The sequence below is a fragment of the Diabrotica virgifera genome, chromosome 4, assembly GCF_917563875.1.
Source record: "Diabrotica virgifera virgifera chromosome 4, PGI_DIABVI_V3a".
Lineage (NCBI taxonomy): Eukaryota > Metazoa > Arthropoda > Insecta > Coleoptera > Chrysomelidae > Diabrotica > Diabrotica virgifera.
Window position 1 is genome coordinate 89,977,981 of NC_065446.1, and position 13,842 is coordinate 89,991,822.

General features: G+C 33.3%; 2 protein-coding genes across 4 annotated transcripts in view; one reads left to right on the forward strand and one right to left on the reverse strand.

Annotated features, from left to right (window-relative positions):
- Positions 1-13,842, forward strand: part of LOC126883057 (esterase FE4-like) — a 197,700-nt gene that overhangs the window by 111,268 nt on the left and 72,590 nt on the right. The gene's annotated exons all lie outside the window — the stretch shown is intronic.
- LOC114337611 (uncharacterized) overlaps positions 7,744-13,842 on the reverse strand; it is a 1,328,959-nt gene continuing 1,322,860 nt past the window's right edge. Inside the window, exons 1-2 of one of the 2 annotated variants that reach the window (XM_050648255.1) lie at positions 9,832-10,157; positions 7,744-8,977 (exon numbers count right to left, since the gene is read on the reverse strand). In XM_050648255.1, the coding sequence (XP_050504212.1) occupies positions 7,877-8,977; positions 9,832-9,987 (1,257 nt within the window). In that variant the 5' untranslated portion in view covers positions 9,988-10,157 and the 3' untranslated portion in view covers positions 7,744-7,876. Of the gene's footprint in view, positions 8,978-9,831; positions 10,158-13,842 lie in introns of those variants that run through there. The other variant, XM_050648259.1, reaches the window with a different exon arrangement.

Sequence of the window (13,842 nt, forward strand, 5' to 3'; positions counted from 1 at the left end):
TTTCTACAAAGTTGCACTGCGGCGAGTAAACAGCGTTAAACCATATTTTCTGAACCTGATATTGGGCACATAACTCCTCCATAGCCTTGCAATTAAGATTTGACGCATTGTCACAAATTACATGTTGTGGCACTCCAAACATTAGAAAAACTTGGTTTTCCAAAAAATCACAAATATTCTTAGACGTAGCTTTCCTCATAGGGTGTAATAAAGTATATTTTGAAAACCAATCTGCAACAACTAACAACCAAGAATAACCTCGTTTACTACGAGTTAATGGACCGATAAGATCTACAGCGATGACTTGCCAAGGGAAATCAACTTTTTTTTGTTTTCCCATTTGCCCCATCTGAGCAGTATTTGGAGCTTTCTGAGCACCACAAATTTTGCAAGAGCGAACATACTTGACAATATCCTGCCTCATTTTAGGCCAATAGAAACGTTCCTGAATACGAGCGAGGGTTTTATAACAACCCATGTGAGCACAAACAGGTGGTTCATGACAAGAACGAATAACTTCTATTCGCTGAGGTTTAGGTACTAGAATTTTCCATTCAACTGAATTGGTGTTAAAAGGAAGACAAGCAGGAATGAATTTATATACAAAATCATGTTCAACTTTCCATTGTGGATATCGATCAGGATCAGCAGTTATTTTTGACCGAAGATTGTCATACCATGGGTCAATTCTATCAACGTCTACGTCCAAATAAGCAACGTCCACCTTCTCTATATCGATCTTGTTTTCATGCATTCTACTTAATGCATCAGGGACCTTATGAAAAGCACCTTTTCTATGAACAAGATCGAAATCATGCTGTTTTAATCGCATGGCCCAACGGGAAAGACGTCCTGTGGGGTTTTTAAGGGTAGTTAGCCATAACAGTGAATAATGATCGGTGATGACAGTGAATTTGACACCATCGACATAGGGACGGAATTTCTCTACTGCAAAAATCACAGCCAAACATTCACGTTCCGTGACCGAGTAGTTTCTCTCAGCTCTACTTAGAGAACGACTGGCATAAGAAATTACTTTCTCACCATCGTCAAATTCCTGGGTAAGTACTGCACCAAGACCGGTGTCACTAGCATCGCATTGAACTGTAAATGGTCGGGCGAAATCAGGCTGAACTAGCACAGGAGCCGAAACTAGGGCCTCTTTAATAGAAATAAAAGCATTTTCTGCCTCGGCATTCCAAGAAATAGGCTCCTTTTTCTTTTTGCCTTTGAGAAGATCATTAATCGGAGCCACTAATGAAGAAAAATTCTTAACAAAACGACGGTATCAAGAACAAAGTCCTATAAAACGTTTAATTTCTGTGGTATTGGTAGGTCGCGGATAATTAATCATTGCCGCTATTTTATCTGGATCTGAACGCAGACAATTATCACCAACAATATAGCCAAGATACTTTAATTGGGTCCTGAAAAACTCGCATTTCTCAACATTTATGGTAAGATTGGCCTCTTTGAGTTTTTCTTTTACTTGATGAAGAAGCGAAATATGCTCTTCAAACGTATTAGTACAGATGATTATATCATCAAGATAACAAAAAATATAAGGTTCAAATTCGGGACCAAAGATTGCATCTACCAACCTTTGTTGGGTTTGTGCAGAATTACATAAGCCAAATGGAACTACTGTGAATTGGAACGATCCTCGCCCAATTACAGCAAAAGCAGTCTTCTCTCGTGAAGCAGGGTCCAAAGGAATTTGCCAAAACGCCTTTTTGAGATCAATAGAACTAATATATTTTGCACCTCTAAGCAAAGACAATATACGATCTATATTAGGTAGAGGATAAGCATCGTGACGAGTAACTTCATTCAAAGATCTACCATCGAAACAAAATCTGTATTCACCAGTTTTCTTTTTAACAAGGAGGACTGGCGAGCACCAAGGACTATTAGAAATTTCAACAACACCAAGACGTAACATCTCGTCCAATTCATCATTTAAAATTTTTGACATATAGGGTGACATTGGGAATGGCCGTTTTCTGAAGGGTTTTGCATCACCGGTATCAATTGTTAACATGATTTTGTCAGTGCGACCTATTCCTGAACCATTATTTACTTCATCGAAACTAAGAACAACGTGATCTGCAAATTCTCTCTGCTCGGGACCAAAAGAATCCACTGAACACAAAGAAGGAAATGAATCAACTAAAGAAGCGGATGCCAAGCTATCACTGCTGTTATCGACACTCCATGTATTCTGTTTGAAATCCATTTGGAGGGAAAATTTCGAAGCGAAATTACCACCAAGCATAAAAGTAAGAGGTATCGATGGGACTACAATACAACTAATGATATGACAAATTCCACTGGCCTCTAGAGGAAAATCTACAATTCCAATTATCTCCCTCTTCGAATCGTCTGCCAGAATGACTTCTTTGTACTCACATTTATTAATTTTTACCTTATTTTTCTTAAGAAACTCCAATCCCAACGAACCAACTAATGTAGTAGAACAACCTGTATCTAGCAGCAATGTAAACCATTGAGAGAATATTCGTACCTTAAGATGAGGCCTTTTATCACCCTTTTTGGAAAGAATAACAGGAGAAACCTGTACACTAGAATTACTGACTTTAGACTTATTTTTATTAGGTTTCGATTGAGTGAATAAGCGAGAACGTTCGGGTTTGAACTTAGAACTAGAAACACAACCACCGAACATGAAGGTTTCATCGTTCAGTTTTTTGAGCACCTTGGACAAGAAGGTTTTGTGAACCCTTCCTTTCCACATCCAAAACAAAATCTATGCAACGGTTGCCTACATTCCGGGAACGTATGATTTATTTTTCTACAGTTCCAACATATTACATTAGATCTATTATTAGCAGAGTTGCTAACGGAAGGCAAAGGAGATTTATCACGATTTTGGGTTGGGGGTTTAGAAAATTTCTTTTTATTCTTGTTAGATACATTGCGGTCCTGATCAACAAAAGAGACACTAGAAGAATGTTCCTTTTTTCCTTGGGGCAATAATTGCGCATTGTTTTCTAGTTTTCTTATTACCGAAGATAATTCATCTATTGTATTGGTATCTATTAAAGCGATCAAAGGAATATACTCGGGCAATATATTTTGTCTAAGATGTTTAATAAGAGTCTTCTCCAAAGGAGCAACCGTGAGACGTCTGGACAAAGCCAAAATTTGTGCCTGGAAGAGTGCAAAGGACTCGTTCCTTTTTTGCTTTCTTAATTTTATCTGATTCCACAACTCTTCATCGAAGTCATGGGGTAAAAATGTAGCTTTAACAAGGGTTGTTAGCTCTTGCCAATTAGACACAGTACCACGGAAACTTCTAAACCAAATAGCTGCACTACCTGTAAAAAGTTCCACTGCAGAACGGAAAAGAACTTCTTTAGAGATATTTCTCGAATCAGCCATGTCCTGTATTTTTTCGAGAAAAGAAAACACGGCCTTAGGATCACCATTAAACTTTATATTCCAGTCTGTTAAGTTAATTGGGTGTGAAACATTTACAATAGGCGGGAGCGGTTGAACTACCGACTGAGCAGTTGAAGTGCTAGGCAAAGAAACTGACTGAGCAGTCACTACTGCCTCATCAAGTCTACCTTCCAGTAATAAACAAGTTGAAGAAACTTCATCCCTATACTCTATCTCATCATTTTCACTACTATCGACTGGTAATCGCCCAATCCTCAAAGATAGGTGACACAAACGCGCTTTCGCCCTTCTATAAACAGAATCATTAATATTACCATCGAACTCAGCAACTAAAGAAGAAATGTCACTCAAAATTTTATCAATATCAACTTTTTCCGAATCAAATACTAGAACATTTGTAAGAAGATTAATTTCACCTTCTTTCCTAAGAAGTTTTCTAAGCATAGTTTTCTTGTCGGAAAGAGATTTCTTGGTCTTGACTCCTCTAATATAGAGTTCATAGTCAATCTCGTCAACTTTCAGGAATTGAACAACTGAAGAATCCATTTTCTCCGCTCAAAACAAAGAAAATCAAACCAAATAACGAACAAAACAAACACAGACAAGAAAACGTCGATATAAGTCGAATTAAGGTGGATATCTTTTCAGTTAGATCCTAAATATATACTAGAAAAATTAATAGCAAATAAAAATAAAATAAAATAAAAAAATTAATAGCAGTCTTTCGCAATCAAATTTTACGTTATCTATTTAGAGTGAAATTGCTGAAATTTTCATTACGTTATTTACATAACATTTTCTTTTACAAAACAATCTACAAAAGTCTTTTTTTTTTATATATACAATCAATTGAAAAACAATGAAAACAGTTATTTGTACGACACCGTACAAGCAAAGATTTATGAGGTACTATTAAAAACAAAATATTTATTATCCCTTCTCCTGGTCGTAAGAACTAAATAATTAAGGTAGGATTAAAAAAGCAATAAATTTTGAAAACACTAGTCATTATTTGCTCTAACAGAAAGCAAAGGGGTAGACGAAACATGAGATTTTTTTTTTTTTTGATGAATAAAATTCAACGAAAATGTCTAACTCTCAGTTATCCCCTCGTAACATAAGAGACAGGAATGTGGATGGAAAATTAACTACGATAAGGCTAATAATAAAATCGATCTAGAAGAAGAAAATAGATCTTGTCCCACGTTGGTCAGCGTCATTTTTATGTGTGGCAATAAAATGGAAAGGAGAAAAAATTGTCAACACATATGGGATGAACGAAGGCTCCGTTGCTCAGAATCGGTTAGAGGTGTGGGGTGGTTCTTTATAGTTTCTTATTAGCTGGGAAATATATGAATAATAGACAAAAAAATTAAAAAAAGGAAAATAGCTACTAGAGCTAAATTAGTACACAATGGACAAAAGGATTAAATAAACAATGAATCAATATTAAGCCAAAAGGGCGCCACTTTGATCTTTTAGTTTTAAAAGGGAAGACAAAGAAAAACTCTTTAGATAAAACAAACAACAAATTAAAAGGCAACTAAATAAAAATAATCTTTTCAAGATAAATATAAAGTATATAAAGATAAAAAAGATAAATAAAACCTACCTGGTTGTTTCTTACTCACTTGACCAGAGAGAAGGGAGATGGATAATTATTTACAAGCCAACATTATTGAAAATTAATACTATTTATTAAACAAAAAATTATAAAAAAAGAAGTTAAAGTTGACCTCTTTCTGGTTTTACATTTAAGAGGTATTGTCCACAAATACAAATAAATACAACATTAATTAGGTACCTTTGTGTCTCCGCTTTAATGTCCTGCAGCTTCCAACGCAAAGTCCAGGTATACGGTCGTAGCACTTTTCACTTTACTACCACAAAAATACAATACTGATGTGGTACATTTTCGAATTTACAAAAGTATTTAGTTTGAAAAGTTCAGCAATGCTTTACTGGTTTTAATAACTTAAGTAACTTGTTGTGACGTAAATACACGACTTCATTTCACCATGGTTATTAATAAGAACTGCTTAAATGATTAATATGAAATGTGTTCCAAAAGGAACAGGGGGTGTCCTCTAGACGAAAATAAAGGTCGTTGACTGCCGACATCAAACTCTGCAGCCAAATTCACAATCTCCATATTTGCACCTAAATGCAAACTGTGCAAACTCTCCCAGTGTTTTTTGAAGACATCACTGGACACTATATCATCAGAAGTTCGACCTCTCTCACCAGTTAGCTAATCGATAATGTTCATCTTAGCTACCTCCTCATCGCTCCTACCCTAGAAAACATACCACCTTTCCTTCAGCTCACACACCATGATCCGACCAACCAATCAAGCAAATATTGTCCTTTGCATGACGAAATAATTGACGAATCACGCAACCAATTACAGAAACATGAACAACCCTGAAAAGCACCATTTCTCCCAAAATATCACAAAACGTTAGTCCAGCCAATCAAAAATGAGATACCGTGATTTCAGATGACAAATATTAACCAATGCTAAGCCCTGTGGTTTTGCATGACACAATGTTTAGCAAATCAGAACAGAATACGACGATTTATATTTTTGCGTCGTCATTCTTTTCATTAAATCCTGAGTATGCGACTATTAGTTTGGAAAAGAAATAAGTTTTAAAGTGTTTACATTTGCTAGATGTTTCCATTAGATCACGCCAAAAGATTGATCATAATTCATTCCTAATTAAGCTGACTTAAGTAATACGAACAACAAACAGAGCTATTGGATAACCTCGATCAATTTCTCAATGTTTACTTTGGATGCGAGTTGACACGGAAAACGAATTAACTCTAAAGAGAACCGTAAAGTCGATCATATTTATGGTGAACACTAATGACCCACTCAAGGTTCAGTCGTATTTTTTGTTTACCGCAAGGGAACAGACACTTGTGTAAACACCTAAATTCTCGAATAGTCCATATCGCATAAACATTCTTGAGACTGTAAGAAAAATGACACACAAATCAATCTACGCTAAAGCGCAGGAACATTACGATTCTTACTTGGGAACTTTTTCACGGCGAAATTTCACTCATACAGGGTGATACGAGATTTTTTTCTTCTCCAAGTGAGATGGAATTCTTTTAAGAAATTAACGTGTTTCTGCATCGTTACACTGTTAGACAAAAATTGATTAAGATTTGGTGTTTCCAATTTTGCATACATTCGTGATCAGTAACTCGTTCAACCCCTTTTAACTACAGCCCTTTCAATAGTAAGGACTTTGAACCGATGAAGCTTACAGATCATATATACAATATATACACGAGTCAAGAAACTTGTGAAGTCGTAACGATTAAGTTCATTTAAGATACTAATTAGGGGATGATTTTCTCAATTTTTTTACCAAAACCAAAAGGGACTAACTTTATTTTGAGCGTAACTTGTTTAATTTTGATGCTAGAAATTTCTTTTGTAAAACAAAAATGAAGCTTTTTTTAAACACTTTAAATAAGTTGTAATGAGTTTTCCCCGAAATGTGCTTCATTTTTGGTTATTTCACGTTAAAGTATTCCATTTGGAATTTGACCAATATGAACCTATTTTTCATCAGCTATAACTCTGCTTCTACTAGGTGTAGAGACATTATATATACACCATTTTTTTTTTAAATTTTTTACAGACAATATTTTTGCTAAGAATGTTTTTTCGACAAAATACTTACTATTTGAGTTATTTGCGAAAAACCGTCTATAAGCGTGGTTATTTTGTTGAAAAAATGAACATATTCACTGCCAAATAACTCGAAAAGTATTGACTTAGTGAAAAAACTCTATAGAACAAAAGTTACTTAAAATTAGCCAGTTTATCCATTTCCTGACTTTCTTTGGACGAATATTTTTTCACCCCCAAGAGGGGGTGAAAACCACCCCCAGAGGAAAAGCACATATTGGCACAATATCACTTTTTTTCTTTGACTTGTTAGCTATTTGTATGCCAAATTTCATGTCAATCCAAGCGGTTCTTTAAAATTTAGAGGTTTTGCAATATTTTACCGTTAAAGAACGGACTAATATTATTAATGCTATTTCCGTTGACCAAAATACCTTCCACAATATCCAATAAAGCTTCTTGAAATGAAGGGCTCGGGTGAAGATAATGGTAAGTCACATTTCTGCAAATGTCCAGAAACTCAACTTAAAAGTTTACCAATTAATTACTCTGTTGTAATGACATTTGTCAGAGCAGTATTTTCACATGTATAATTGTTAATCTTCTAACTAGCTTATTTTAACTTCACGGCTGAAAATGAAGTTTAGTTTTATTAGTAAAACGATACTTTGAATAAAAAACACTGTAGATACCATTTTTTACGTTTATTGAATTGCACATAGGTTATAAAAATGAAACAAATATACTTAACAATGTTATTAGAAATAAGCACAAGAAACAATAATAGAAATAAGAAATACATTACAGGGACTTCGCAAATAGCGACCTGTAAAACTCGTGATGAACGCTGGGAATCCATTCCAAACACGAAAGTACATGTTCAAGTTTACTAGGTTCAATACCAAGCCGTGTAGCATATTTTTTCTGAAGATCTTGAATAAAATGTTCTTGTAGGATCCCAGTTCTTCCTCTTTTTTGAATTGAGTATGAATTAAACTCGCCATTGTATGTATCAGCGATTTCGATATGTTCAAAGTTTTCAGCAGAGAAGCGCATTCGTACAGCATTTCTAATACTACATGGATTAGCCGGTGTAGATTTGGGTTGTACAAAATAGTTTCTCATTTCAGACACTTTTAAAAAAGATACACATTCTTGATTTTGAGACAGACATTCAATTTTGTAAACCTCATAACACTTCTCTATTGTATAGTCCATTGTCATAAAATACGTGTTACAATTGTCATTTCGGGAATAGTGACTCTCATATTTTGGGAGTCTTTCAATAAATTCTTTAAGAAATAGGATGTGCTCATTAGAAAACTTTTTTTTGTGATTTGCATGACGTCCTCTTCCATCCATTTTCGGCGTTAGTAAACCTTGTTTGATGTTTTTAGCAATATTCTCGACTCTACCCCTATTATGTTGTAGTCCATGAATATTCAGAAATGCTTTCTTACAAATTTGATACCTCGTATTGCCTGTAGCTGTTATTAAATATTCGACAGTGTGATTCCTTCGGGAAGGCGAGTCCTTTGGTTTGGTACTGCGGGCCTTTATTTTAATCTGCATGCATCCAAATAAATATGCATTTTGGGTATTAAAATTATTTATCTCCCAAAACTTCTGAAAAATACTTTTCCTTTCGTCTGCTGATACTACCTCAAAACATTTTCTTTTGCACAAACAATCTTCTCCCATCGATTTTTGTAGTACAACGTTTCCCTTTCCTCTTTTACAAGTATATGATTGACCACTGTTCCGTTTGTTTTGTTGTCGCTGATCAATGTTACATCCGCGTTTCCTTTTTCTTCCTCGAACAGAGTTTTCCTTGTCAGGTTCACCAGATACTGCATTAGTATTGTTGTTGGGCAAAGGTGTAGGCCATATCTTACGATGTTTCTGCAAAAGAAAATAAATTTGTACATACAGAACATTTTTAAACATAAGAAAATTTCGGGTCAATGCATTTTAAATGCATACATTTTTTAGAATCCTGAGAAAAATAATAAGTATTTTTGAAAATTTAAACACAGAATGGAAGATTACATTGTTACCGAAGATCGAATGTCCCTTAGAATAAACAAAAAGTTTCTTTTGAATAAGATATTTAAAATTAAAAATCACACTTAGGGCCGGTTGTTCGAAAGCTAATCAACAATGATCAATATCAAATATTTAATTACTGTCACCAACTGTCAATGTAAACTTTGTTTGGTTTCCTGAAAACATAATATGAAATTACTTAATCAATTATGTTAATAATTGTTATGTTAATTAATTAACTAACCTCATAATTTTAATCAATTATGTTTTCAGCAACCCAATAAAAGTTGACATTGACAGTTTTGGTGACAGTAATTAAATATTTGATAGTGATCATTGTTGATTAGCGTTCGAACAACCGGCCCTAAATTTTCTCTTCATTTTCAGCCCCGTAACTTATTAAAATAAACATTATAGAAGTTTTCAAGTACTTTCGGCCCTCGGTAATAATGTAGTCTTTCATTCGGCGTTTAAATTTTTCAAAAATACTTATTAGTTTTCTCAATATTCGAAAAAAATAAATGCATTTAAAAGCATTAGCCCGATCTTAACAATGTATCACTGCACATGTAAATTGATGAAAACAATGGTAACTACTCGTGAATTGGTTATATTCGTTAGTTTCGTCATTATACGTAAAAAATGGTATCTACACAATTACCATTATTTTCATGCTAAATGAAGTTAGAGACAAATATTCAAAAACTTACCTTTTTCTTGCCAATCTCTTCGTTAAAACTGTAGTCTGGATCTTTATCGCTATCATCGCATTCATAACTACCATTTGTGTCACATATTTCTTGCAAATTTCTCTTATTTTGTTCACACAACAACTTAGTGTTCGCCGCCATGATGACAGATACCATTATATTCGTCACGACGACTGTTAGTTACCAGGATGTTAGGGTGCTACTGTAGCGCCATCTATCAAGATATCGATAAATCTTCACAAGGAATCTATTTCTAGCCACATTTACCATTAATTCCATATAAAAAGTAGATTTCGCCAAAAATGTTAGATACCATTATCTTCACCCGAGCCCTTCAAATATCACTTCACTGTAGACGTTGAATAAGAGTGGTGAAAGTATGCACCCTTGTCGAACTCCTCTAAGTATACTTACTTCCTCTGCCAGTTCTCCTTCGAATCTTACTCCTGCTTTCTGATTTTGATACAGATTCGATATAATTTGTAGATCTCTACGATCTATGTTTTTGGTCTTAAGAATACTTAAACTACTACTAGTTTATCACTACTATGTCTTATTAATTCAAGGAAAATTATAATTATTATTGACACACAGTTAGCAAATTTATAACTATTAGTTTATTTCGTGCTTTCAATCATCACTGTCCATTTTGCTCAGATTTTGCTAAACTCTGACCACACTTCGATACAATTTGATTTGTTATTTTAGTAGTTACCTAGGCAACGTCCTCTAGTCTCGTGATTATTTTTTGATATTCTATTTATTTTTATTTTTTACGGCAAAATTGTTGAAGGTTTTGAAAATTTGACTATTTCTTAGTTGGTACGAATTATGTGAAATTTTATAACAATTGTATTTACTAAAACTCACGATTCTACTTCGTAAGGCTAGAAATTTGTCTAGTGATAATTCCTAGCACACCGAGGCAAAAAACCATGACCTGGCAGGCATCAGCGGTGCAGGTGTATCTACCAGGTGAATCGAAAAGTGCAAATTTAGGGGGTAAAATAAACTTTCTCCTGTAAGGTTTAAATTTAAGTATGTGTTTGAGTAAGTCAATTAGAATAAATGTGTACAATGACAGGCGATTCTGAAGAGCATAAGACCTTGCCAGGCGAGGGGAAAGATTAGGGGTTTTTCCTAAAATTATTCTTTTTGCATCGAGCAAATTTGTTTTAGGTTTTTTTGAATCATTTTTTAATCATTTAAGTTAATAGTTTTTGTTATACAGCGTGTCCAATTAAGTCGGCATCATATGGGAAACTTTGTTATTCCTAGTTTTATGGAAAAAAATTATTCTTTATAAAAAGTTGTGCATGGTCTAAAACTCAAAATACAACCATCAGTTATCAATTTTTTTACGCCGTATACGAGGTATGTCAAAAAATATAAATTGTACTCAAGAGTAAAGTAGCTTTATTTTTCACAATATTGAAAATTGTTATAATAAAAAGTTGTTTGGAACTAAAAACTATATTCTAATATGCAATTTCATCCTACTAATAGAATTATTTTTTTAAATTTTACTAACCAACATTATTTTCAGTTAATTATTTCAATTATGATAACTCTTTTATTATTAATTTTACGAAAAACAGTTATTCTTTATAAAATATTCTGCAGGGTCTAAAACCTAAAATACAACCATCTTATATCAAATTTTGTCAATTTTATACGAGATATATCAAAAAATATGAATTTGCTCAAGAGTACTTAAATAAAATACCGTTATTTTTTACAATATTGATAATTGTGGTAATGTAAAGTTGTTTAGAACTAAAAACCATGTTCCAATATGTAATTCCATCCTTCTAATTGAAATATTCTGAACTGTAAAGGTACTTTATTCTTGATCGAAATTAATCTTTTTTGACGTACCTCGTATAAAATTAATCAAATTTGATATTAGATGGTTATATTTAAGGTTTTATGCACAACTTTTAAGAATTACTTTTTTTTCGTAAAATTAATAATAAAAGAGTTATCATAATTGAAATAACTGGAAATAATGTTTTTTATCCACAACTTAAAAAAAATTCAAAAAAATTGAAAAATCTAATTGAATTTTTTTTCAATTAGAAGGATGAAATTGCATATTAGAATATAGTTCTTAATTCCAAACAACTTTTTATTATAACAATTTTCAATATTGTGAAAAATAAAGCCACTTTACTCTTGAGTAACATTCATATTCTTTGACATACCTGGTATACGGCTTAAAAAAATTGATAACTGATGGTTGTATTTTAAGTTTTAGACCATGCACAACTTTTTATAAAGAATAACTTTTTTTCATAAAACTAAGAATAAAAAAGTTTCCCATATGATGCCGACTTAAATGGACACGCTGTATAAGCGATTGAAAATTTTGAAAATTTTTGAAAATTGCAAATCGGCAATCTCGAGAATGGGCAAATTTCAAGAGAAATTCTCAGACAGGTCGATTTTTATTTTTGAATTAGGACTTTTTGGCATATATATAATACTAGTGACGTCATCCATCTGGGCGTGATGACGTAATCGATGATTTTTTTAAATAAGAGTAGGGGCTGTGTGATTATTGGAATTCCAATAAATTGATTTGATTGTTTTGAATAGTTCGAAATCATATCCCTTTTTTCCCTTGTCGACGCCTGTGTTGTTCCTTGTTCGCATATTAGCGAAATCCACATGTGACGAAGAAAGGGACTTTCAACCACTTGAGGTGCAAGATTCTACCCCGAGGACATAAGGAACGAGATGCATTCAGACGATTCGAGTGTAAAGACGTAAAATAGTGTTGGCTTCGTTGGCGCGTCCTGATTGTAAGTACCCTATATTTTTACCTTGTATTTTGTTGTTACCTATATGTTTCCTTTGTTTCGTTTTTGAGCTATTTAACCACCAATTGATTTGAACATGTGTGTATTATTATTATGTTTATTGCACCTATAAGAATTTCCACTCATCTCTCCAATATAAGCTACGAAGGCATAGTAAATGAGTAGGCATTGGCAGGTGTTGCAATTTGTATTGTTTATTGCTTGTTTTGATTTTATTAAATTGTTTCGTTCAATACCTGCTAATAACCAACATTTTTTGATCCTTCTCACGGATGTGAACTATTTGTTAATATTATTTGATACACTATTTAAAATTTTAAATGGTGGTTTGATTGATTCGTCGCAATTATAATATATTCGTTTATTATAATATATTACAATAGGTTTATAATAAAGAGTTGATTAATTAATATATTAATTAATAATAAATATCTTTGTTTGATATCGTTGAATACTAGGGAACATTTTATCGTTGGTCTTAAGACGCCGCGTCGGGTCGAAGCATATGTTACCGTGACGAATTTAAGGGTCGTGTCTATTCAAAGTAGGTAGTTTTGAGTTTGGGTTTTAAAGATTTAATTATCGCTTATATCCGTTTAAGAAACAAAATATTACGTTGTATTTTTCGAAGCGTCGCCAAGGGCGTAGAGAAATATTTTTTTTTGGTATACTTTTAATTTTTTGATTTTAGGCAGTTTAGGTCTATAATCGCCTTTCGTGTTAGTATTTTATTACTTTTTTGATCGTCGCTTTTGTAGTACAGTTGATATTATTTTATTTTGATCATTTCAGTTCGGTTTGAAATTTTTATATAAAAAGTTGGAATGGATAAATCCAGAAAATTAAAATTCCTTCGACATACAGCACTTAATGATATTCAGTCGATTTATGATTTAGGTAGTAGATCTGTTTCTAATCAGAGTTTACGATCGTTGTTTAAAATAAGGTGTAGCGAATTAGACGTGATCAAGGAGGAATTTTTAAAGCAGCATACAAGCATTATTAATAATGTTTGGTCGGTACCGGATTCAGATACGGGGGACGAAGAAAAAGTCCGAGAATTATTCTTGGACTTATTCTACAAAATAAAAGTTTTTAACGCGGAATTCTTCGGGTCACCATCTGAAAGTCCAGGTCCAGCGTCTTGTGCTTCCGGCGGAGTTCATCCATCCCACATTCGTTTGCCTCG